This window comes from Folsomia candida, unplaced genomic scaffold, assembly GCF_002217175.1.
Source record: "Folsomia candida strain VU population unplaced genomic scaffold, ASM221717v1 Fcan01_Sc020, whole genome shotgun sequence".
NCBI classification, from domain to species: domain Eukaryota; kingdom Metazoa; phylum Arthropoda; class Collembola; order Entomobryomorpha; family Isotomidae; genus Folsomia; species Folsomia candida.
The window spans coordinates 1,436,484-1,462,097 of NW_019091212.1; the positions used below are offsets into that span (position 1 = coordinate 1,436,484).

Below are 25,614 nucleotides of genomic sequence, written 5' to 3' on the forward strand. Positions count from 1 at the left end.
GCTTTGTGGTGGATTGGGCAAGTATTAATGCTAGTTTGCCATCTGCATACTTTATGGAATTACAAAACATGCTCACATCCTCAGTTGAATTACCTTTCAATAAAAATGAATTCAGCCACGTATTAAATCAATGGTTTATTTTTTATTAGGTTTAACCAACAACAATAAGATATTAAAGAAGCAAAAAAGCAGGAATACTTATGTGCGGTTTCATCAAGTATGTATGTATCAGGAGTTAGACTGTGGAATATATATAACAATCAAAAATTTTACAGGGTATATGATTCAGATTTGAGATCAGTGGTCATCAAATTGAGTGTCGATCGATGGTCCTTCCACTTAACAAAAAGTGACACCACGTGACCCTCAACTACGAGCTATGGAGGTCTACAGAAGGGAGCATAACGAGGAAGAACCGCAATCTCTGGACTTGCGTTTCTTCTTCTTTTCTTGTCATATCTGTTCAGCATGCCCGGTTTCGGCGGATGTCACGGTCATGTCCATTCCGACGTCCACGTTGACATCCGACGCCTCCACCAGCATCTCCTTGTCCCCTCCTCGCCCTCCTCCCGACGTCATCGTCACGGTGCTCAAACTCTCAATGTTGTTGGGACTGTCGGTATTTCTCAAGAGAAAGTAGACATTCATCGGCTCTGCTTTCCCCTTCATTTGAACTGGGCCTCGATACTCGAAGGTGAATGAGGGGTCAAAATTTTCTTCAGTTTGCAACCAACTAAGAAATTTATGCAGAATTTTAATACTAAATTCTAATTAATTTTAAATCTGAGCACGCACCTGTACGCATCCTCTGAGACATTGATCCGACCTGGCGATCCTGTCGTCTCTGTTCGGCTCGTCAGATTTACCGTATTTCCAAACAGACAATAGCGTGGCATGCGTTGCCCAATGACTCCAGTGACCACTTCGCCGGAATGGATTCCGATGGTAATTTTCTTTAATATTTCAATAACTTCGGTAAATTTCAAGACCTCATAAGTTGAGGTAAAAGATGTTTCAATTTGATTTAAATTACCACTTCCGTCTCCTCAAAAGTGATCTGATCCACAAGGTCCATCATATCGAGAGCTAGTTTTGCCATGCATTTAGCATGCGATGAACATGTCTCAGGTAGTCCGGACACGGCCATGTACTTGTCACCCACGGTCTCAACCTGAGTCCAACGAGTAAATTCTTACACGTCAGACAAGAACAGAAACCACATGAAAATTCACCTTGTACACGTTGGGATTCTGCTTCGGATCCGTGAGGACATCAAACGTGGTGTAGATTGCGTTCAGCAGCTGCACAATTTTCATGGGGTTGTTCGAGTTCCTGGCGCAGTAGTCGGTGAAGCCCACAATGCCTGAGAAGAGGAGGGTGACCGTGTCAAACCTCTTGGCAGGGACTGGACGCTGATGTCGCAGCTCGGTGGCGACGGAGATGGGAAGCACCGAGTAGAGGAGGTTGTCCGTCTTCCCCTTTTCGGCTTCCAGTTCACTACGGAGAAAAATGTACTAAGTGTGCAAAAATTACGAAATTAATCAAAATTAGTGAAAAGCTACCGATGCGTCTGTTGTAGTTTGTCCGTCAAAATCTCCAGATTTTGTGTCAGCTTGTATTCAGCTTCGAACTGCTCACTTAGCAGGACGAGATCACGAGTAGCGTCGTGCAATGGGATGTCGCTGATGTAGAGTCCTCGCCTGTACATGAATATGTTTAAATTTGCATAAGTTCGTAATTATTCTCAAATTAAACTAGCAGTGTCGGTTCATTTGCATAAATCTCATAATGCCCATTTTCGGCTTTACGGGCTTTCCTTATTAAATAAGTAGACTTTATGCCTTTCGCGAATGCGTCAAGCTATGCAAATGAACAGACAAGGCTATGTGATATGCATTACTTTGTCAGATCGTCCAAATTCATGACGGAAGGGTAGCACAGAAACAACATACAATCCGTATCCGGGATGTACAACATCTCGCCCTAATGCCAAAATTATTCTTTGTAATTATGCAGCCATACTTTTTTCATGCTACTTCATCGATCTTGACGCTAATAGTACCTTGAGTCTCATCAAGGAATGGTCGGCAGCCAAAATCTCAGGGGTCATAAACTCCCCAGCAATGACGGGGTTTGTAGTTCGTAATACGTAAATTGTGTTGATGTGAGAGAGAATGTGGTCAAAGGTAAAATCCATGTGGGGTCGCACCTAAGAGGACAAAGGGAAATATTTATTCAAGTTTTACGTCTATTTTTTATTTCAAGTTTTCATACCATTTCCACGATATCCGTCAATCTGCAATTTTCCAGAACTTCTGGCATCACCCGACTGATCGCGGTCCCAGCTTGTCGAATGACCAAATCTCGGTCGAACAATAGATGAAATGGGAAAGCTTTTGAGAAGGTCTCTGGGCTTATCTTGGGCTCTGCAGAAATCAAATTCAAAACAAAACTCTTTAATCTTTTAAGAAAATTTGAAACTTTGGTGTGCATGTTGTTTAACATCGATAAAAAATTGAAGTTTGCATGATCGCGTATACTGATCCACTCTTCTAGGTATTTATGAAAAATAACAAATTTCTTCAAAAGTAAATCTCCTGTGGAAACTTTATGAGAATTTGGATAGTTACATATAAATTTCCCCACCCAAAAAAGCAACAAAAAACCAAAGAGATTTAGTTATTCATCCATAAAATTATACTTCTAGTTTGATCATCACTTTTTCTTATGCAAAGCTGAAGTTTCTGAAAAAATTTTCATAGCTTACAGTTCAGAATCACTTTGGGCAAAAAACAAAAGTTTTTCAAAAAAGCATGAAATCAAAGACGCATCTCGCAAACTTTTGTTCTGGAAACGGAATATTTAGAATCGATGGTTCTAGATACTTCGAAGTCGGAAAGTGAAAGTGAAATGGATCTGAAAATATATTTATTAGCGTGAACTCTGCGATGCCCACTATGACACCACGTCATCTGAGGGAAAGCAAAAGTTCTAGATTTTATGGAAGAAGAAGTTATGGATGTGAGTAAAATTTGCTTTATGCATTTGAGCGAGTGGGGAAATAAATTTCAGGTAAAAACGCGAAACTTGAGAGGACACATGAAATATTTTGGACAAAAATCATAGAATATTACAATAACACGGCAAAATTGAAACTCAAAATCGAGTAATGAGCTCTTTTAAGTTATGAAAAGTCAGACAGTATATTTCATTTCATGTCACTACCCAATTAACTAATATTTCTGATAATACATTAGACTGACGACTGCTCTATTTCCGAACTTTGTCTTATTTATCCAAACATTTTATCCAAACAGTCTCATTTTTCACCGTCATCATCGTCAATAAAAATTTGATATTTTTCTTTGTTTACTTATATTTATGTTCATAGCGTACTCGGCTCGTCTACGTACTTGGCCTTAACTTAAACCCAATTAGGGCAGTAACAACAGTACTTTTCATCATCATCATCTATCTACATTAATCCATCATCATCATCATCTTGAGTGTTCCATGTGCAGACTTTGATGTTATCATTACCGGATTATATTACTTATCAGAAATTTGATACGCACTCTTTCCCTCTCTCACTCTCCCCACTTTATTTCATTTTCCATTATGCATGAAATGGACCAATTTTCGTAATTATCTACTTTGTTGTTTGTTCTCAATCTATTAGTAATTCTTTTTTACCTGGGGACAGGAATGAGAAATTGGACGCTGAGCTGTCATCCGTCGCCATTTTCATCTTATCCAGCTGAGCTCCCACCTTCTTCTCCGTGATGAGGAATTGTACGTGATCTTTGGCAACTTCCTTGTCCGCCATGACGGAAACTTCGACCTCCGTCTCGTGCAGTTTACTGGCGACGGCCTACTTATTACGGAAATTATGCCACATCAATTAGTAAATCATGGCTAAGACAGTGGTCATTACTAGCACCTTCACAATTCCGATGACAATTGACTCCAAACCGGGTCGGTCAGAGTAGTAGTGCAAAACCAGGGCACCGTCTTCAGGTCGGACCGTACAGCGGAAAGAGGGTGCTCGCATCCCAGGGTAGATTGTGGCCAAGTGATCATGCAAAGCGTCGAGATTCTGGAAGTAATTTACAAAATTATGGATATTCAATTAGCTATCTTTTTGCTTAAATATGCACCTGAAGGAAATCTCTCGGTGTGGCCCCCAACACTTGGAGAATGCGGTCATACCCGGATTCCACGCAGAAATCGAAAAACATTTTGCCAAACAGTTCTAAAATTGCGTTGGCTGGTATTTCTGCAAAAAAAATTATTCATATAGCTTTGAACTTTGCATTATTTTATTTTCTATGATTTTGCATACTCAAAACTTTTTCAGCAGCCCCGACAATGTTGTAAGTGATTTCATCCTCATAAATCTGTCGGACGAGAAATTGTCCATCCATCACGACGTCGGCTTCCTTCCTAATTTGCAAATGAAATGAAATAAGAATTATCTAGCTCAGGGAAGAACGTTGATGGAGAGTTGTTTTTCATGCAAGTTAAGGTAGAGATCACCATGTTATGGGAAAATGGTTTTAAGTGAAATTTTCCGAATAATTTTCTGTATGTTTTAGACCTTGATGCTGTGAACAAAGACTGTCATTGTTTCGGCCCAGTTTCAGTGCAAATAATTCAATTTATTGATGTACCTACTTATAATTTTTCGAATAGCTGGGATTTTACCAATCCTAGATGGATTTTCTTCATTTTTGTTTAAACATGATCTGAATGAGTGGTATTTTCAGATTCGCTAAGACTTTTTGAGTTTATGAGAAACCATTTTCCTGTAACATGGTGATGGCCTCTACCTTTCGTAGAAATTTTAAATTCCATTCATATCTCAAAAATCTTCTATGCAAGTTGAGCTTGTTGAAGCATGCAAATCCGAAAATATTCTAAAATCATGGAGATTTTCCGCTCAAGCAGAACGTGTTCGACTTTGTGATGCAAAATTGCAAAATTTGCTTATCAATTCAGAACTGCGAGTGGATTCGTTCATTCGACTGTCAGTTGTTCTGGTGGGTTCGGTTGGTGAGTCGGACTTAAGTTTTGACTACTGAACAACGGGATTTGGTAAGTTTTTAATTGAATTGTTCTCATTAAACAGTAGTCGTAAGATTTTATAAAATGTCGGTAGCCTTGATTTTTGCGAAAATAAAAATTCAATTTTTTTCAGGTCAATTGTGGTGGATTGCACTATGGACAATATCGACTTTGGTTTATTCTTCCTCGACAGTCCGTCTCCTCCTACTTCGTCGTCGGACAGTGACGACGGCACAAGTTCGCCACGTCACTCGACCGATATCGGCAGTTGTGTTTCAAGGACAGAAGACATAGTTTTCGATGTCGTCCCAATGCACGCTACCAACACTGCTTCCCCCGTGGAAGACCTGCTACGGTGCATGTATGAGATGCAAGGTCACTCCCCCGTTCTCCCAGTACACCCACAAAACCTTCAGCGACCTGGCACCCTGAACTTTTGCACTGCCCCATTTTACCCCGACTCACCGACCAGTGACTATGGGGGCAGTAGCAGCGATGGGTCTCTCACACCAGGTGAACAATTTAAAATTAGTAGTAAATAAAAAAATCAGGGTATTAATCCTCAAATTTTTGTGATTTTAGAATCTCCAATCCTGGAAGAAGGTCACAAGTGCCACATCTGCCACAAAGTATTGAAACATCTCCAAAGTCTCAAGCGGCACTGGAAACGGCATCAAGAAGGGAATACCAAGTACGTTTGTCGCATATGTTTAAAACCTCTGTCGACTCAGGCTTCACGAGTTCGGCATGAAAATTCACACAAGGGACGGGAAGAAGAAGATGTCAGCGAAAATGGTCATCGCGGGTTTCGACAGGCGTGTCCAACTTGCGAGAAAATGTTTTGGGATCGGACACTATTCGAACGGTAGGTGAGATAATTGACCGTGTGCATCTTTTGGGTCGTTACAAATTCCATATTTCATATCATTTTATTGTTTTTTCAGACATCAAACCGTGCACAGCGAGGAAAAAATATTGTCATGTGATTATTGCCACGTCGGGACTAAAAGATTCAAAACAAAGTGTACTCTCCACCGACATTTAAAAAAAGCCCACAATTTGCTACTTGGAACTTCTGTTCGACAACAATCGTAACAATAATTGTGACAACAATCGATCATGGATTAATGGAGGGTTGAAGATTTATTGGTCTTGTAAAGTGGATGAAGTATTTCTATTTGACTACAAATATTGGGATTTGGACTGATTTAATAGATTTTATTATTTTTGGATCGACAATCTCATGACTTTTTAGACTTTTGTTAAGTACCGACTCGGTACTTAACACAATAAGAAATAAGATAAGAACAGCTCTACTACCGAGAGCTGTTCTTATCTTTTATTTTGTTCGGTTAAACTTTATAATATTTTATGAAGATCGAAAGAAGAAATGCTGTTATTGAGTTATGATATATTTTATTTTATGGGATTGGCCTCCACCTGACAGATTTTATGGTCGAATGTATACCACTAAATTGCTAATATTTGCAGGGAGTGCCGTTTGTAAAAATGAAAAATTGACAAAATGAATAATCATTAAACCAACTTGAAATGTTATTCGTTGTCCATGTGCGTGTGTACTTACTTGTCCATGTAATATTCGGTTAGAGATGGGAAATCAGAATGTGCAAAAAATTTAGCATGCATTCGCAAAAAACACTGCAAAACCTGGACCCACCTCCGCTTCATAAAACTTTATGATCATTTCATGTGCATACATATACAAAACATTTGTTCGCTGCATATGTGTCGCTGAAGATTTGTGACCATTACTTATTATATAGTCGAAAGGCAATTACTACTCCGTTCATACCTGCTGAATAACCAGTTTCTTTCTGCGATTGGGACGATGAACGTTGACCATGCCAATATTATGCATATTGCACTCAAAGTTGCAATTTATTACAAGCACACAATGAATACATATTTACGATAGCCAGAAAAATCGCTTCGTTTCATTTCTAATAATAAATCAGCAAGAGGGAAACGACTAAAATGCATGCACCAACATTTCTCTCAAACTGCACTCCTGCATGCAAATAGAGTGGAAATAATCTTACTTTATCTCATCCCAAGTCTCTTCCCCAAAGTTGCGAAGGACCAACAACTCCAAAGCGTAGTTAACAAACCCGTACTGCAAAATACAATTGAAACATAAAATTTTCCAAAGTTTCCACTTAAAAATCAAATAAATCTTAGGAAACTCACCATTTTGAAGGAATATGACCTTAACCCCTCCCACCCTAAAACTACCGTCAGTAAATCTCGTCCAGCGCCACGTCCCCACGACGATTTCCAGAAACCTTAAGTACGGTCGCAAAAATGTGAGATTTCTACTCTATCGACTCTCCTACGCGAAATCTTGTCCAACTTTTTCGACCGAAAAAATGGTGGGCCTTTCTCCACCAAGTTCTACCAAGCGACTGACTGTTCTCCCAACTACCCGGGTTTTCATCTCCACTTTCTCTCCGAAAACTCTCTCTCTCTTTCTCGCCTATGTATTTCACTGCGCTTTATCCGTACTTTTTTTAGCGCATGGCATAGCAAATAGGGTGGCCTCGAAGGAGAGGATTTCTACAAAAATCGTATCATCTAACCAAATAAAATAGTTGCATGATAAGCTGTTATCCAACCACTTTATTCCAACTTGCATATCAAATTATTATGAAATTGCATTTCCGTAGAGTTTCACTTATTACTTGGGAAGACGATGAGGCCATCATCATCATCGTCTGACCAAACCAAACCACGCAATGCAGCAGCAAACACCACAACAACAATACTAAAAAAAGAGGCAAAAAAGTGGTAACTCGTTAGCAAACTGTGTGTCCATTTAGTGCGAAGTAAGTAGTGTAGCTGATGCGGTGCGGTAAGAGGGAAACCGGAAATGCATGCACATCTCATCTCTTCAGTCAGTCAGAAGTCAAGTTGATAAAATACCTATCGCCACCACCACCACAGAACAGCCACCAAGAAAATAGTTGCAGTGGACGTCGTGGCGCACATGTTACGACTCAAATCTAGCCAAGATTAATAAGAGAGAGACGCCACATTTTCTATAGAAATCTACCAACAAGTTAAACACCAAATAAAATTTGGTAAACATGAAAATCATAATTCGACTCGTTTGCATCTGTGCTCGAGCAGCAATCACATAAAGAAAGTGGTAATGGAATTGTTGAGTTGGTCTATCGTCACCAGGTTGCAGTATAATTATTAAAAAATTAGAATTCACAAGACAAGAAATAATTATTAACTACTTCTCCTTCATTTGAAATTATTCGTACTTTTACAACATCTGGCAGAGAAAAAGAAAAAAAGATTGCTTAATCCACTTCGTCCAAGACTTATCCATAGATAATGCATGAACCAATTACTTGATGGGATTCGTTCGTATGTTTGCCACAATTAATTAAAATGCCATTTTTTTCCTGTGGTGCGTATCATCTCGCATTAGTCGTTCATCAATCACTTTAAGTAGGAAAAATGTCATATTAATACGCTCAGGATTTGGTGATGCTGCTTCGTCTGTGGGAAAGAAAGGAAGGGTGGAAACCGGAAGGAAGTTACGACGACGACGACGATCATATGTACCACCCAGAGTCAATAATAATATATTATTTCTCTCACCCTCATCAAATTACTAGGCACACAGGTCAATCAATTAAAATAAGTAAGAGGGATTATTATTGCGATATGGATAAATGCATTTATCTGATTAATAGTCCCTTATTTTTCGAAAATGGTGAAAAACATCCATCCAATATTGCACGGTGTAGGAGTTTAGGGAAATTGAGACGACAGAATTTCTTTATAATCATAAAACGAGAATTTTACCAATTTATTATTACATTACAGCACTTATTATTATCAATTCAAGTCGAATGTCAAGTCAATTTGAAGTACAAAGAAAACTTGGATGAAAAAGATGAATAAAACTGGTTTATTTCCTTCCGTGATTGATTTCTTCGTGTGTGTAGAATAAGAGGCGAGATGATTATGATCATTCCTCGTCGTCTGAATGCGTGCTGTTTGATTCTGATTCTGATGTTGTTGGGTGGGTGCAAGTCGTACAATAAATAAATGCAAGTCGTCATATAATAACTTATCTTTACGCTGCTGCTGGCTTATTCGCAATATGTACACCAATGCATGAATGGGGGAAAAAATGCAGAGTAACGTAGTACATAACTTGGCACGATGCAGTTCTTTGCTCCTACTAACCAAGTAAAACAAATTGTACACGTAATAATAAAGCTACCATTCATTCCCTCCATGTCCATTGGGGCTATTTATTTGCACGCGTTTTTCACCATTATGATGCCACTTATTTATGCCGTAACTAACTCTCTCTCTTTTGCAAATTAATAAATGAAATTGCATCCCATGCTCAACCTCATAGTTTGCAGTTGGCTGCTGTGGTGGTGGTGTGTGTCGACGACGAGTGAGGTATAGTTTGTAGTTTGTAGTTATATATTTTTAGTGAGAGTGGTCATCTCATGGAGTTAAAAAAGAAACATTCCGACGCCATCGGTGTGATCCTTGCCGTGGCGTCGGCGGCACTAATTTGTCTAATATTTGGAGGGAACCCCACCACTGCCCAGTTGGACCTTCCCTTCATGCCCGGACCTCCGTATCCCGACCCACGCGGGCAGAACAGGTGGGGAGTAAAGTTCGACCCTAGGAAACACGGACCCCCTTTCGACAAGCGGGGCAGTGCTAATCGCAACGTGTGGCACCGCATTCCACAAAGTCATGACCGAGAAATTTCTCGGGAACATCGGAGACCAAGTCGGCAAAGGGACTCGTACTGGTCACCGGGGAAAATGAGAAGGAATTCCAATCGACCAAATAAGTCGGGTCGGAGGCAGAATAGACGTCATAATCGGTGCGTGTGTGTGTTCTTTTAAAATCAATACTTGTTCCGAGTTCATCAATCACTTGGGCCCATTCATTTTCTATTTTTAAGGTATAATGGTGGTGGTGGTGGCAGAGATCAAAACCGTCGACGACCTCGGGCCCACAATATGCGCGATTATAGGGACGAAGAGGAGGAAATGAGTCGTGAAGAGGCCGGCTGGAAATGGCCGGACCACCACCAACGCCACAAAAAGTATAAGTCCGTCTCATCCTCTCCTCACCCCGACAAGGAGGACCAAGCAAAGTTCTGGAAAAGTTGGAACGCCTGGTACAAGAAGCAGATTGATGTGAAAGAACAGGTATCTAACATTAATTATTTGCATACGTGTATGGTCATCAAACGAAACAAAGTTCTCCACATTTTTCAATCAACTCTTCCTTAGCTCAAAAAGGGGAATCATAAAACGTTCCCCTACAATATCCAGCACAACCCAACGTATCACGTGGACGCAGAAGAGTTTGAAAATCTGCACATCGTTGATGACGACGACGATCACAAAGGAAGGCATCATCATTACGAAGGTGGAAACTCACTTCTCGGCGGAGCAGGGAGATTGCGTGACTTTTACTGGACCAGAGTTAAGGATCTCGTTCACCGGGCCAAAAGCATGAATCCCTTTGTTGAAGAGGAGGCCGAAAGGAGTAGCAGCGACGGGAGAAATAACAAAGAGACTGACACCGAGGAGGAGGAAAGGGTGACTAGAACACACAGTTTATTAATTTTTGCAGCAGCAATTTTTTTCAAATTTTTCCCCTCATATTTTTTCAATCTAATAAATGGTCTCAATTTCTCTCAGCCGGAAGGTTGGCGGATCTTTACCACGATTGGTAAAGGTATCGACGCAGCACACACGGCGATGGGATCCGTTCGAAAGACCGTGGGCGGCTCCCTGATCGGAACTGGGATGAAATATGGAGGAAAAATGGCGATGGGTGCAGTCATGAACGTTGGAACGGCCGCTTTGACGACGGCCATCAAATCAGCCACCCTCGGATGAGGAATGACATCCCGATAATTGTTAAAGATTTATCCTCCTCCTCCTCCTCGTTAAATAGTATTTTACTAAGTTATCAATCCCTTCAATGATGCCAAAGCAAACCAACCACCAAATGTACAAAAGACGGATAAGTAATAGTGGAAACTGTACTTGAGATATCCACACATGGAATGTTTCCTCCTCTTCATACACTCGAAGAATGCACAAATGCAATTAATTAAATTAACTACTTCTGTGGTAGCCGTTTAATAGAGGAGTACGATGCACTTAATTTGCACAAGAGACCATACCACCGCTGGCACATCGGCATTGAGATTAACACCAGAACGGTGTAGCGTTCGTTCGTACGTGTATGTGCAACTAGCTGCTGCATGTACGCGAGGTTGGGTTGGCTTCTGGTAAAAATTCTTCACTTTACTCTCGTGCAAAGGCCGGGATAAAAGGCGCTGCACCATGGTCTTGGTGTCAGTCGATCTCAACCAGTCCAACTAAAGCAGAGCACACAAGCCTACACCACCACTGGTCCTATTACCCGGGTATTCTATCCTACCCGACAAAAACTTTCTCTCTCTCTCACTCACTCACTCACTCACTTTCAGCAACGGTGGGAAAAGGAGGAGGAGAACGTACCGGCTTCTTCTTTCTGCACGACATGCCAACAAAACTTGCGAAAAAGTAACTTGGCCCTAAATAAATATCGACTTGTACAAATTGGTTATTGTGAAATTATTTCGAGCAGAGTTGATACATAGTTTAAAACCAGGGAAAAAATTTGCAAAAAGAAACATTCAAACCCACACTACAAAAAGTATTCTTGCCTCTTGTGGGATTCTATTCTGCAGAAAAGTAATCATTACGCACACAAATTAACAGACTTAATTCGAACCCATTACGAACTAATCTCAAAATAATAAAATACTCTTCTTCCTGAATAAAAAAGAAGGAGCATCAACTAACCTTCACTCACTGAAGGAACACGCAAGTAAGTCAAAAAATTCGCATTCTTCATAACTTTTAGTCTCATCCTGCGCAAACCTAAGCCACTTTGTGCCTCCACTGAAAAGAAGGGGCAATCTTCTGCCTACTTAAAATACTATTTTCTCTCTTCAATAATCAAGTCTTCTTATCCTGAAGAAGACGCGATAAAATGTAGCAAGAAGAGCAGGTTGGTGAGTATATAAGTAGCAGAGAGGGAGACGAGAATGATGAGATTATTTGCTCCTTCTCTCACCATAAGCTCATCCTCCATAAAAATTCAGTCAGTCATCTCTCTTAATATTTAACTTAATATTAAGTCCTCTACATATCCATCCATCCAGTTTTGCGTTTTCCTCTCCTTCTTCCTCCTCTCGCTGCCTTGGAGGATTCATAAAAGTCCATTAATAATGTTGCACTTATTCCTAAAGTCTTTTCGATCGGGAAGTGGATAACATTTCTCGCTCAACCAAAACTCCTTAAACAACCGTTCACTTCATTTGTCTTCGCTGTATCCACCTACACAGGAGCAAATGACATTTCGTTTTTGCCCAAAAAGAATACAATATTCCAAATATTTTCCTCGCGAATCTTTGAAAAATGGGGGAGGATCAGGACGAGGAAATAAATTACTAGATTCCTCTACATGCATAATACACACGTATTATTGCCTGCACTGCGGGTGCACTTGTAGGTTTTAAATATGAATGACTTTCTCCTACCCCTCATCCGCCTACTTTTCTTTATCACGAGAAACCGAGTATGTAGGAGACACGACGTGAACTTGGTTCGTGTTCACGATGCGATGTGCTTACTCCTCCAGAATCAAGAATCTCGCTCGTATTTTAGATAAGTAAGTAGCTCTCTCTCTCTTAAAAAAATGTATGTCGGCCTGTTGGGCAACCAAGTCTAACTTACGTAATGTGACACAACACTAGATAATTCTGCCTTTTCTTTCTCTCTTTTTTCTCCTTGTTACCCCATCTGCTCGTTCTCGTTGCGAATAATAAGCAAATAAATAAATTCATGAATGAAAGTAGTACGCAGAATAGAATGATGAAGAAGTGGATACGAGAGCTTACACAAAGTTTACTCTTCTTCACGGCTTAACTATTTCCAGAATTTTTTTTTGTTTCATCTTACTTAATTTTGTAGCGGAATATGCACAGGATAAGATCTCATGATGATATTCTCATTCCGGGAAACAATTTTAATCTGTTGCTTTCGCGATTTCATCTTAATTTGCTGCCAGAAAACTTTGTGATGTGTAATGTTTCTCTCACAAAATGGGACGCATGTGATAAAAAATTCTTGTTGATGGTTCCCCATCACGTACGCGTACTCCTACGGAGGAGAAGACTCGTAAGATAATCTCCATCCCAGCGGAGCAATTCTGAAAAGTTTTGAGCCCATAAAACAAAAATTTCTACATCCACCCTTCCTCCCTGGACCTCACTCTTCTCCCGTTTGCACAATAATTTGCAAACTTTTATAGATGGACGAGCGGAATGGGACCGAGGATGGATGGATGGATGGTCGAGAGCGACTACTAAGTTTCAAGTTGTATCCATCCACGTATCTCGAGGAGATGAAGGACTGGGTCAACTTTTCTTAAAAACTTTCCAGGAAACAGGCTCCATGCTGGGGGAAATTTGTCTTGTATTTCCATCCAGAGAGGAAAAGTGGGAGTGAGAGGAAAGAAATATAAGGGGCAGAAGAGAGAATTCATCAATAATTTATTTTTTAATTCATGTCCACCTGGAGAAGTCGTTGGAATAAATTCTGCATTATTTTCTCTCCTAACAAGACAGGCATACATGTACATACGCAACACATCACGCTGCACGCACCACTTTCGGTGGTGTCGTCCTCGTATCGTGGGCGACGACGAAAATTAGAGTGGAAGTTAGAGAAACGAAGGAGAGAGAGAGGAAACCGTGAACAAAGAAATTCCACCAAACGTCGACATACTTTCTCTCCGGCAAATCTCAAAGGTGCCATCCAGCCAAAAATATAGACAAACTTGTTCCCATGAAATTTTAATGTGTAAATCGGATGAAAAAAAACCTTATAATTTCACGCGGAAAAATAAGACAATGTGATGACAGGAATACGTAGTAGAAGAAAAGCTGCCAGCGTAGTAGAAGAAGGAGGCACCGAGATCAGAATGATGGACGACAGCTGCTCCTTCCTTGGGAGAAATTGTCTAGATATATATATTTAGCCATCACATTAATGTGATGGGAGGATGAAGGGATTAATAAATGAAATTAGCCAAGATTTCCATGATTAGAAGGGAAGCAGAGAATTCATAAAAACTTTACGAGCAGAGAGAGAGTCAAGCTCAAACCAGAAAGGCCAACTTTCCTTCCTTCCATCTCGGAAAGTTTGTGTTGGTAAGTTGCCCCAACCACGGCTTGGTTTGTCCTCAGAAAGAAAGGGTTTAGAAAGACTAGGATGACGAGCACGAGGGAACAACAGAAGAAAATGGAGAAAGCAAACGACAAGAAGCATGCCTCTAAAGAAATGACAATGGAATGGACCAGCTGTACATACGTACGTATCGCATGCCCTTCATCTTCCTCCTTACGTACAAATGTCGTGGGTGGCCCCCTGCCTGGTTTCATTGCTCTTTAATAAAATTATGTCCCTGCGCCTCAAAATAATTAGGCCGTCGATATTTATTTTCTTCTCCCATCGATAACTTTCACTCTGATAGGAAAAAAGCCGCATAAAATCAATACCTTATTGGAATTGGAGATGTATTATTTCTCAATTGGACGGATTGGATTGAATCGAGTGGCGTGCGTGCCAAAAAATAACTAATATTTGTGTTAGTGGTTCACTGGAGAAGGTTGAGGGAGAGGAAAAGCAGTGTGAGATGACGATACGGCCACATTTCTCCACCCACCACTCGGCGGAGACCTTTCTCTGTCTCTGTCACTTTCTCCTTCCTTCCCAATAATTTACACCCCATTCATTCATGAGCAGAGGCGGCGGTGGCAGTGAGTGCACTTTCAGTTCCGCCTGAGAGAAAGGGAGAAAATCAAGAGAAATGAGGGTGACAGAGAAAATGTAGAAAGAAGAAATAAGAATACACACGCATCAATCCATCCAAAGCCCAAAACACGAACCTTTTCTGTAAAGCCTGCCCTACTTTAAACTTGGGCTGAGAAGAGACGAAGAGTTGTTGCTGCTGCTGCAACCAAATTTACATCGCATTAAGAAACCCTTTACAAGCACGACAAAATCCACCACTTTCACCGACTGACTTAACTATTATTGGCCGTATTGTTTCTCACTTTGTTATTATTATTTCGTCGTTATCTCGCTAATTATTAAACCAAAACACATTCCATTTCAGCATAATTTCAACCTGGAGCAAAATTGCCCTCATACTTACAAATTAACCCAGTACACGTAAAACTTTCTCCATTATATTTCAGTGCGATGAAGCAGATGGCGATTCTGTACAAGCAATGATTACATAAGTGTCCCAGGAAATTAACAAACTTTCCATTCAATCTAATTAATTGCTCAATTGTTACGAAGCAATTTCCCACTAAGAAGTTAATGAATAGGTTTCAATCTTCAAAAATCCAATGATTGAATCCGCCTGTGTAAAGTCATTACAACATAATTGAGTCTGCAGCGCTGCAATTTCTGAGCAAACTGTAAACTATAAAGTATGCTCAAACCCAATTTATTTGACTTTCGACAACGACTATTCATCCCCAGACGAACGAATGGTGACATAACTTTTGAAATCTTCTTGTCCCACGAAATCTGAGATTTGTACACCTTTTGCATACACTAAATACACCCACATTTGAGTTGCCTGATTAAATTAGCATAAACGTATGTACAAGGTTTCCATAATTAGAATTTGCTCCCCCACGTGACACGGGGAAAAGAAAGTTTCCACTTTTAGTCAAGTTTTTTTTATTATTAAATTCAGCTTTTTCACGTTCGTGCCTTTTCTTTAATGATGTCCACTCTCCAAAAAGTGAGACACAATACAAAGAGAGAGATGCAACCTTTGCACCTCACTCCCTCTGAGAAAGATGGATCACAAAAAGCCCTGAAAAGTCGACGCCCTCCAATTAATTTCACAATTTACTCTGAATATTTACAAGGAAACTCTTTACGACTCAATTTTATCTCCTCAAATCTTTCCACTTGACCGAAATGAACAGAGAGAGTGAAAGCATGGAGGCAATTTTATAGTTCACTTTGGTGAAAAGATTTGGGAATGTGGAGAAGAAAGCACGAGGGGCGAGGGAAGAAAGAAACGCAGCACGTTCCACTTCACAGCCTTTGATCCACCTTCCGTCCTCCTCGCAATCTGCTGCTGGGTCAGCCTCGGAATATAAATTCGGCCCAAAAATAGGCTCCAAAATGGAACCACCATGCTTTCACTTGTTGTTAAATTTAACCCCTTACACACCGAGGGAAAGATATTCTTGGTGGAAAATAGATCTCCTAAATCTAACCGACTAACTGATAATCAACTGAAATTAAATTACACACCAATTAAAGGCGTAATTTTCCCTTTAAGGAGAACAGCAGCAGCCAAATTGAAATTTTATTCGTGTCCCTAACGCCAAGCGAAGAATTTACCAAGTATATTTAGTCCGTTTACATAACAGAGGAGAGCAAATTTAGCCTGTCAGATTCAGACGTTCATTTGGCTTCCTTTTCCTTCCTTTAAAGGAGTGAGTGTAAAATTATCTCTCCTGAAATCAGATTTATTTACGACGCAGTTCTCACAATAAATAAATCATCGTAGAAAATGGTATTTAGCTCACAAAAGAAAAGATGAAACTCAAAATTTAATGATTTAATTTAATGAATGAATATGATACATGCATGAATTTTCAAAATTTGTAAAGATAATCTTACCAAATCACCAGACCACCAAACCGTACTTTTGTCACGCTGATACATTTTCATTTCCTCCCAGTCATTACTCCCAGCTTATTTTTTAATCCTATAATGTAGCTCAAAGCAAGGCTAACCAAAGCTTATTCAATATCTCAAAGTAAAATAAATCCGGGCTGAATAGAGGATAACGGGCAAACCAACAAAGTACATGTGTATTTACCATTGTAAAGTAATCGTAGAGGTGGATTCGCATTGTTTGACTTATGAAACAGTCAGAGTGACAACAACAACAATATGTAATGATCCGCAATAATAATGAAGCAGGGAAATGGCGTGATGGTTTGGCTTACTCTCGGTTTGCTTCCCATTCAGCCCGATATAATGGGTGGATTAGGACATAAAGAAAGAACACAGTGTACCAGGGAACCAAAACCGAGGTGAAAATAACAGACCTGGTTTAAGTGTGTGTGTGAGCTCCTGCAAACGAGGACATAAACGTGTCCACATAATAGTTCAGAGTTTATGTCGTTTCATTCTCGTTACCTGATACACACATTTCATTTCAGAGTTTATACTAATCTCATCGTCCTATTAGTATTAGTTGTTGTTCTCGGCCTGGTTTGGGGCAGGATTAGTGGTCGGTGGATGGTGATATGTATGTATTGTGATTCCTTTTGTGAATTCAACTTGTGTGTGCACGGTTGGAAGTGAAAGTGATACGTGTGGGGAAAATCAGACGCTTAATGACAGACAGAAACTAGAGACAAAGGCTGAAATAAAGTCTTGCCATAAGATTTTAATTACTCGATTTATCGCGAAAAATTAACACGTGCAAATTTAACCCAGAAAAGTATGCATTTCTTCAAGAAGTATAGAACTAAAATCAGGCGCAACAGGAAAAATGTTCAAATTAGTAGCCCAGTCTTATTACAAGCGAATGTACTTAAATCCATATCTGGGTCAGCATGGTGTTTGGGCTTGCATGTTGAAATTTCAATTGAACATTCATTCACATACCAAACACAAGGTCGTGCAATGGCTGAGACACTGACTGATTGCCACTTTTGGTGGGTGGTTGGTTGGTTGGTAAGCTAACCTAGAGCTGCCATTGTCCAGTCCTAAAATAATTCTCAGCAATACAATAATATTCTGAGAACATTGGAAACGCATGTACAGTTGGCTGGGAAGAATGTACGGTATGCATTTCCGTTCGACTCATTGGTTTCGGTACGAGTACAACACTGTTCTCTGGCAATTCATTCAGCTCACAAAACCTGGTGGGCATTCACTTGCGGATAAACCAGCTTTCTCTCTCGTTCTCATTGTTCTTGTTGGCATGGACTGGACGATCATAACACGAGACAGGTCTCTGCAGCTGGTGGTGAAGCGGTGTGTTCCTCCCACCCCATTGTTCCCAGCAAGTGAACAATGACAGGAACTACATGCGATAAGATCATTGTGGTAGAAGTGGAGTGCAGAGATACATGCACGTGTGAATGTGTGGGAGGTGGTGAACAATGGCCTTCCGTAGAGCTACAGATAGTACTAATTTTATTCGAAATCCATCCATTATTTGGTAACAGATTCAATTTTAGATGGAATTTCAATCCTTCAACTTTAACTAAAATCAGAGGCTGGTGTCGGAAACAGGGTGAAGTAAATCATCACACTGCCGACGAGACAGACAGGAAGCGGCATGAATGAAAATGGGGCGTAAAACAAGTCTTATTTTAGTTCTGGGCAAGTTCAAAATTATGCAATGACAATGGAGGAGGAAGTGGAAGTTGAGGAATTTAGTCGGCTTGTCTGGAAAACTTAAGTCGTCCGTGTTCTGTCGGCGGAATGTTATTTCTTGTTCGTTAATATTTTAAGAGCAATACGGAAAAGAGAGAGAGTCGACTTTCTCTTGTTCCGCGATGGAATGGAGCTTGGGGCCATTTCACTCACGGGCCGCCAGCCAATTTCTCTCCTCACGAACCAACGATGGAGGTTCGACTGATATGAAGGTCAACAGTGTAGTCGGTCGCTGATTGCTTGCTTATTACTTGGTGCACTCACAAAGCTCTTGACGACTTTCACTTCCTCCTCAACAAAGAAATTGTGTAGGATGAAGTACAATTCGCAATATGGAATTATTTCATGTTGCAAACATAATAGCGAAAAAAATCCTGCAAAAGTTTGGTCCAATCCTGCACATTTTATATCTATTTCGTGTCAATCCCTGTGACATTTACTGTCGAATCGACATTTCTCCTCACTCTTCTCGCAGCCATAATTCTTGACAATGGGAGAACCTACCGTAAAGAATGAGCTCTTAATATTTTATGCAAATAACGGCATAATGCCAATTCCTCTGCCCTCCTGCTCCACGTCGTCCTCATTTTGGCGAGTGATTCAATCTTCCACGAGGGAAGGAGAGAAAAAACCATTCAAATCCTCCAGAGAGGACGACTAATAGTCGACATTTATCTCTTCAATGGGAAAACGAATCCCATATCATTTATAATTTACGACCCCCTCCTCTCCTTGTTCTCTGGTCCACACGACCAAGTCAGTTGTACTCGTGGTGAGGCAAGAGTGCAAATCAATCAATCCGTCAATCAGTCAATAATCGATGGCGTAGGTGTTTTGGTAAAAGTTGAAGTTGTTGTCACCCTTATTTTTATTGCGCGGTGGTAAGAAGTCGACACCGAAGAGGTGGAGAGAATGAGCAAAAAGTTGGGCATTCTGTGGATTTTCTTGGTACAACTCCTGATGAGGAAGGATGAGAGGAGGAGGAAGGTGGTTGTGGTGAAAGTATAGGCGATAAGCCTCCCCTGACACTAATAGATGATGATGGGGAATCAGAATGAATTTATGAATTATCTTCTCCCCTTCAAGTTGTAGTAGTGTAGGTGGTGATGGTGTAGGTGAAAGTGGTCTTTCACCCATCATCATCATGTGTATACCTTGTCTAAGCCAGTCCCACTCTCACCAACTTTCTCTCTCTCTCTCTCTCCGCGTACTTTTTTCATGTGGAAGAAGACCCTTTGTCAACCTTCCTGCTGGTGGGAAAAAGAGGACCCACCAGCCTCCTCAGAAATTAAAGGAGGACGACACTAATCCAGGAAAAGGATGAAAAATGATTTTTCGCTCCTTGTGACTTATATATTCTTCAAAAAAGAATGCGTCCACGTCCACCCAGGCAAACGGACCGGATTTGCCTAGTCGACGGAGGAGAGGAGGATATGATATACAAAAAATAAAAATATGGTTCAAAACAAATAAATAAATTTCACAAAAAATTGAGGAATTTTCTTCTCCTCCTCCTCCTGTTGTTGCTGGAGAAGAGAAAGCAATAAAACTAGTAGCGTGAGTCCTATGGGCTGACGTAGAGCAAGGTTAAAATTCATCTCTCTCTGCAGATGCATTCTTCCATTTTATCTTTGTTCGTGAGTGAGCAAGCAAACATTTAATCATTTCTTGTTTTGTCCCCGGTGGTCGTGTTCTGCATTTATGAGATATTTACGGAGAGAACGGGACGATGGATGTGAGTTAGGACGAAGACGATGATGATGATGATATTCGCATTTTGGTCGTCGGGGTTGGTTGGGTGAATCGGTTGGTGGTGGTGGTACAACTGCGGGTAAATGTGGTCGTGGTGGGAGAATAAATTCCATGTAAGTTGCGTCGGTTCAAAATATTATTACCTCACACACAGCCCTTCAATGAAGACAAATGGTGGGGAAGAAAGGGTTCTAAATCACCGGGCAAATTCATCTTCGCTTCTTCTTCTCTTCTCGGTCTATATCGTCCAATTTTCCAATCTTGCTCTGCTGCTCCTGCTTTCTCCACGGGTAAGAAATAAGGTCTCTTTCTTCCCCTGACCCAACCGAACCCAGCCCAAAAACCAACCAGGTTTGACCATATCAGACACAGCCAGTACGAGCAAGAAATAGACTTCATCTATGTATCCAGAACTAATCCTAAGCTGAAGATAGCATGACATTTCCCATCCTGCTGAAAGACATACGTTCCTTTGGACAATGTTTGCATCAGGATTTTTATAAACTTCCCTCCCACTCCCACCACGACGCACAATCAGGTTAAGCTCATCACTTTACTCTAATAATAGAAATGTCTCCCAATAGACAGCCGAAATTGGAACAATGTTGGGCGAAAGCAATAAGTAGATGATTTTCTTCGTGTCTTAAAATCCAATTGCCGTGTTGCTCTGCTCGTCCTGGAAGATGATCATCGGCTTTTTTAGTCGACCAAAACTTATTGGTCTCTGGTTTTATTGCTCCCAAGCAAAATAATCAGGATCAGGAAACCGAGAGGGACGCGTGGTGGATATTTTGCTCTTGTCCGGCCAGGTGAACTGAACAACAGGCGGATTGCACATCGGTGGTAGGACAAGAATCGTGTGTAAGACAGATATTTTTCCATCCCCATCTTCTCTCAGAGGAGAACTTAATCTACACTATGCACAAATTATTTATGGTTCAACATTCATCTGAGCGACTGTTCCCAATTGGTGGAAAAAATCGAGAGTAACTATCAGTCCAATTTAGAGTAACTAACAAAAAAAACAGAGTGGGCGAGTATCAAGTTACCTAATGTGGAAGACAAACTTACCGGAATTTCGAGGAATTTTCCCCCTAATTTTTGCCCATTTGTAAATACCAATTCTTTGAAAATACAGATACACGTGCACCCAGAAAGGATACGCGTTTTCTTTTATTTTGCGAAAGATCAGGAAAAAAACAAATCGAAAAATATATCTCATTCTTTTTCTATGTTCCTCTTCCTCCTCCCACTTTCAAAGGAGATTACAAGTAAACAGTTTTCCTCTCTGTTTGGTCGGGTTGAAAGAGCTTGGTGCAGCAGGAAGTAAGGAAACACAAACATCAATCTATGTAATTGAGTACGAGGAGAAACGAAGTAAAAGCAAACTAATCAATCAGTCATCTTTCCTTTACATAAAATACATCAAGTAATAATACTGCCGAATAATACGGATTGGATTCTCGCGTACACGAAAAAGAAGAGCTGGACAATGTTTTATGAAAATTTGGAGAAAACCCTGCCAGCTTGAGGAATATGCATAATCCAGTCTGCGTGGCAGGCAAAGTGAAATGTCACATAAGTAAAAATAGCGACCTAAATTAAGTTCACATCGTAATAAATTAAACGAATTTCTCCATATTTGCACAGCAATTCTAATCTCCTTGTGCAAATGAATGTGTCGCAAACAGCCTCTCTCTCACTTTAATTACTCATTTTGCAAAGAGTCAATTAACTTTTTGTTTGTTAGTTGAAAGTTGCGAAAGTGATTGTGAAATATTTCACTAAACGAAATGAACATAAGTTGCGAAATGTGCTGAAGGTGACCTCTCTTTTTACTTGTCAGGAAAAAGTACATGAGTAGCAGGCATTTAATTGCTACGTAAAGAGATATCTTCTTTAGTTGAACCTGTTTTATACTCACCATTTTATTACACTTTCTCATCTTCATAACGGCGGAGGGGAGGAGGGAAATGGACGTGTAAACAGGATGAAATGTGACGAATGGGTTATCTAAACAGTGATCCATCACTTGTCTAAACATCAACTTTTTCCCCTTGTCTCACTTTCTCCCTTCTTGACTTATCCGCCTGCCTCTCCAATTTCATAACTGAATTGGAGTCTGTATCCTCTCGACTACTTAACCACTTAGCTATACTTAATCTACTCATCCATGGAGGTGGTTGACATGCCAAATATTGCGCTATCTTCACCATCATCGTGATGAAAGGAGATATAATTTATGGTTGATCTCGACATGACAATCTGTTTACTGTGGGATTAACAATTTTGAGATGATGTTGAAATCCATACAAGTTTTAAGTGGTGCTGGAGAAGCAAACTATTTGTGTTTTCTTGGTTACATAAATTTCCCACAAAACATCGAGACTCAGAGAGCTTTAGGTTGGCTTAGGAGGCTTGACTGATTTTTACCGTGGAGGAGGAGGAGGGAATTAAGTAAAAAATGAGGAACATATGGCGAAAAGGAGCAAAAGTAAAGGAGGAAAAGTAAAGCTTGCTTTCCTTTCAGAAAAGAAAAGCTTATTATTGAATTGGTAGTTTGGTTACACGTTCTCCACCGGATTAGCAGTACATAAGTAGTGAGTTGTAAGTAGAATTGGCTGGTTCGGGCTCATTTATACGTACACACAAGGAGGTAAAAGCTCTAAACAATTATATACCGTGGAAAAGGTAAGATTTTCCCAGGAAGAAACCCGACCCGAAAGAAACAGGCAAAACTACGTATGTACGTATGAGAGGAAGTGGAAAGACGTGTTGGATAATCAGAGTAATCAAACCGTCACGGCTGGCTGGATGAGTGTGCACAATCAATCTTTAATTGATCAAATGGCAAAGTAACGGCAGTAAAAGTATTGCACTTTTTTTTAACCCAGGAATGAAAAAAGTTTACATGAAACGAGTTTTTGTAAGTTGTAGACGCAATAAAAGCAGGGATCAGTTGCACTCTAATTGCAGAGGAGCTGTGGGCGAAGCACTTCTTTTTGTCCGGGGTGGTTGGTGGTGGAACCCGTTTCTTTAGACCAATTGAAATGCATTACGATTACTGCTCCGCTGTCACGTCGCCCTTGGCACTGGCCTAGATTTCTTAAAAGTCGTCGCACCTTTATGTATGCAAGTGTGACTTGGATACACTTCCAGCATGACCAGACTAGTAGTGCGGTATTCAATTAGCTTAATTACTCCTCGTGGACTTGCTCACTTTCTCCAGAGGTGAGGTGAAGCAATGTCATGTCGTCGTTTTCCTGTCTGCTATGGTCACAACCTTCTAAAAAGTACTACGACCAGCCAGGACTACTACCTGTTGGGTCGAGACTCACTTTCTCCAAGACGACCCAGATTTCATCAGACGAGAGGATTTTCACCTTCTTTTTTCAAATATTCAGGATTCCACCTTGGCGACAATTAAACAAATTATCTTTTGCACGATCTTCTCGTACCTTGACTCGTTGGAAAATCATGTTTTTCTGCTCGGTTAGAAGAAGAAACCAGACGTAATTAATTGCATAGTCAAGTCTGGAGGAGACGGATTAAGGTTTCTACCCAAATGAAGGGACAAGTCTCGAAATTTCTACGTTCAAATATTTACCTAATCTGGGGCAAAAACTGAATTTGTCAATTATCCAATTTTAACCATGTTCCACACACATCTTTATACTCGTTGATTTCTCTTTCAAAAATCTGCCATGGCCGCTTCCATCTCTCTCTGAAATAACATTAACTACGTCGTCGTCTCCAATTCAAAATCAAAGTGACATTTTCAAACAAAAAGAACACACGTAGCAATCAAATTCCATCAGAGATGAAAGAAATTTGTATACTCAAATCAAAACTTTTCGCTTTATTTATTGAGAGTCACAATCAAAAATTCAAAAAGGACAACAAACAAAATGTCTCTTTTTCGTATTGTCGCAATTATATATTTTGACCCACTTGGAGCAAGTAAATCTTCAAAATTTTAGACGGGCACGAGTTTATTTACTTTTTTGAAAAGGGGGAAAATATCTCCATATTTTCCTACCTTCGTTGAAGAGACATGGATAGCTTCACGATAAAAATAGAGCAAGTTTTCCTAGGAACACGGCACGTCGAGAAGTTTGAGAGGATCCGCAAGGAGGTTTGTGCGAATTGAACCCATAATATTTTGCTCCGCCGAAATGCCTCGTCTTAGTGGGACAAATATATCAAAGTCCGCATCCACAGGACTAATATCTGGTCCTCGGAAGACGAAGGACGGACGTTAGGCAAACAGCGCTAGGCGAGGAGGGGAGCTGAAGATATATATAGAAAGGAGAGAGGAAAAGGTAACAAATATTTGCATAAGAATCGTCCTCTTTTCCGTCCCTCGGTTGTTATTACGGGGTTGACTTGACTTTTACTTGCACTTTCTCCACCGCAACGCACGGGGCGAATACGAAGGTTTTACCTTACTTTATTTCATTTTGTTGAGAGATTTGCTTCAATTTGGGAGTAAGAAAGTTGTCCTGGGATGGACGGATGAGAAAAAGTTTAGTCCAGCTGTCCTATTTATTTTTTTGAGGGAATAATTGGCCCTGGTCCATTATTCCATTGTGGGAAGAATGCGAGGCTTCTCCTATTTTTATAGAGTACAAAGGTCTGTAATTTGCGAAAGTTTTTTTTAGGGATAAATGTGAGATTAAATTTTGGTCGTGGTTCGTAACAATGACAAATCTCTTGAATTACTAACAAGGCTTATGTACCAACAGGTTAACTAGTTACATAATGCAATGAAAGGCAAAAAAATTATGGAAATCCATGACTTGTTAAAGTTCTGGGTAAACCAGAAACATTATACTACAAATTTATACGAGAAATTTATATTTTGCAAAATTGTCACTATTTGTATTCTTCGCAAAGACGTGAAAATTCTAATATTTGATTGCAAAATATATTATTAAAATGCACAAAGTACAAGTAAATGAAGACGTGCACATATTATAAAAACCCATGGCATACACATTATAAAATTGGAGAAGTGGAAGCAATTCCTGTCTCTACGATGGGTTTCCTCCTTCACTTTATGAATTGTTACGTGAAAGACGGAAGTCAAAACTGGGAACCATTCTTTCATGCCGAGATTTGTAGCTGGAGGCGACTCCTTCTCCCATCCGCCCGACTTACCTATTTGAATCTTTCGAGAAAATGGGGATATGTCCATTTTAGAAGGCAGCCCTATATAGAACTACAC

At 40.2% G+C, this 25,614-nt stretch overlaps 4 protein-coding genes across 5 annotated transcripts in view; 3 read left to right on the top strand and 1 right to left on the bottom strand.

Moving 5' to 3' along the window:
• Nucleotides 1–122: 122 nt before the first annotated feature.
• LOC110858060 (guanylate cyclase soluble subunit beta-1) lies at nucleotides 123–7,487 on the bottom strand. The gene is made up of 14 exons (XM_022106710.2): nucleotides 7,273–7,487; nucleotides 7,125–7,198; nucleotides 4,343–4,443; nucleotides 4,158–4,276; nucleotides 3,941–4,096; nucleotides 3,694–3,871; nucleotides 2,275–2,426; nucleotides 2,063–2,209; nucleotides 1,901–1,983; nucleotides 1,563–1,700; nucleotides 1,233–1,497; nucleotides 1,034–1,171; nucleotides 796–953; nucleotides 123–733 (listed from the first exon to the last, which is right to left on the bottom strand). The coding sequence occupies exons 1-14, from the start codon at nucleotides 7,273–7,275 to the stop codon at nucleotides 454–456; spliced, it is 1,992 nt and encodes a 663-aa protein (XP_021962402.1). The 5' UTR covers nucleotides 7,276–7,487; the 3' UTR covers nucleotides 123–453.
• Nucleotides 4,980–6,621, top strand: LOC110858061 (zinc finger protein 205). Of its 2 annotated transcripts, none has more exons than XM_022106713.2 (4): nucleotides 4,980–5,094; nucleotides 5,198–5,577; nucleotides 5,647–5,933; nucleotides 6,009–6,621. In XM_022106713.2, exons 2-3 carry the CDS (start codon nucleotides 5,220–5,222, stop codon nucleotides 5,931–5,933), a joined length of 645 nt encoding a protein of 214 aa, XP_021962405.1. In that variant the 5' UTR covers nucleotides 4,980–5,094; nucleotides 5,198–5,219; the 3' UTR covers nucleotides 6,009–6,621. The 2 variants fall into 2 exon arrangements, with proteins under 2 accessions (XP_021962405.1, XP_021962403.1); XM_022106711.2 differs by having other exon boundaries at nucleotides 4,981–5,094; nucleotides 5,647–5,929.
• Nucleotides 7,488–9,455: 1,968 nt separating the features above from the next.
• LOC110858017 lies at nucleotides 9,456–11,231 on the top strand. The gene is made up of 4 exons (XM_022106649.2): nucleotides 9,456–9,952; nucleotides 10,034–10,283; nucleotides 10,368–10,679; nucleotides 10,782–11,231. The coding sequence occupies exons 1-4, from the start codon at nucleotides 9,564–9,566 to the stop codon at nucleotides 10,980–10,982; spliced, it is 1,152 nt and encodes a 383-aa protein (XP_021962341.1). The 5' UTR covers nucleotides 9,456–9,563; the 3' UTR covers nucleotides 10,983–11,231.
• A 135-nt stretch (nucleotides 11,232–11,366) lies between these two features.
• LOC110858207 (head-specific guanylate cyclase-like) overlaps nucleotides 11,367–25,614 on the top strand; it is a 55,845-nt gene continuing 41,597 nt past the window's right edge. Inside the window, exon 1 of the mRNA XM_022106890.2 lies at nucleotides 11,367–11,964. The gene's annotated coding sequence lies outside the window, so the exon portion shown is untranslated. The remainder of the gene's footprint in view (nucleotides 11,965–25,614) is intronic.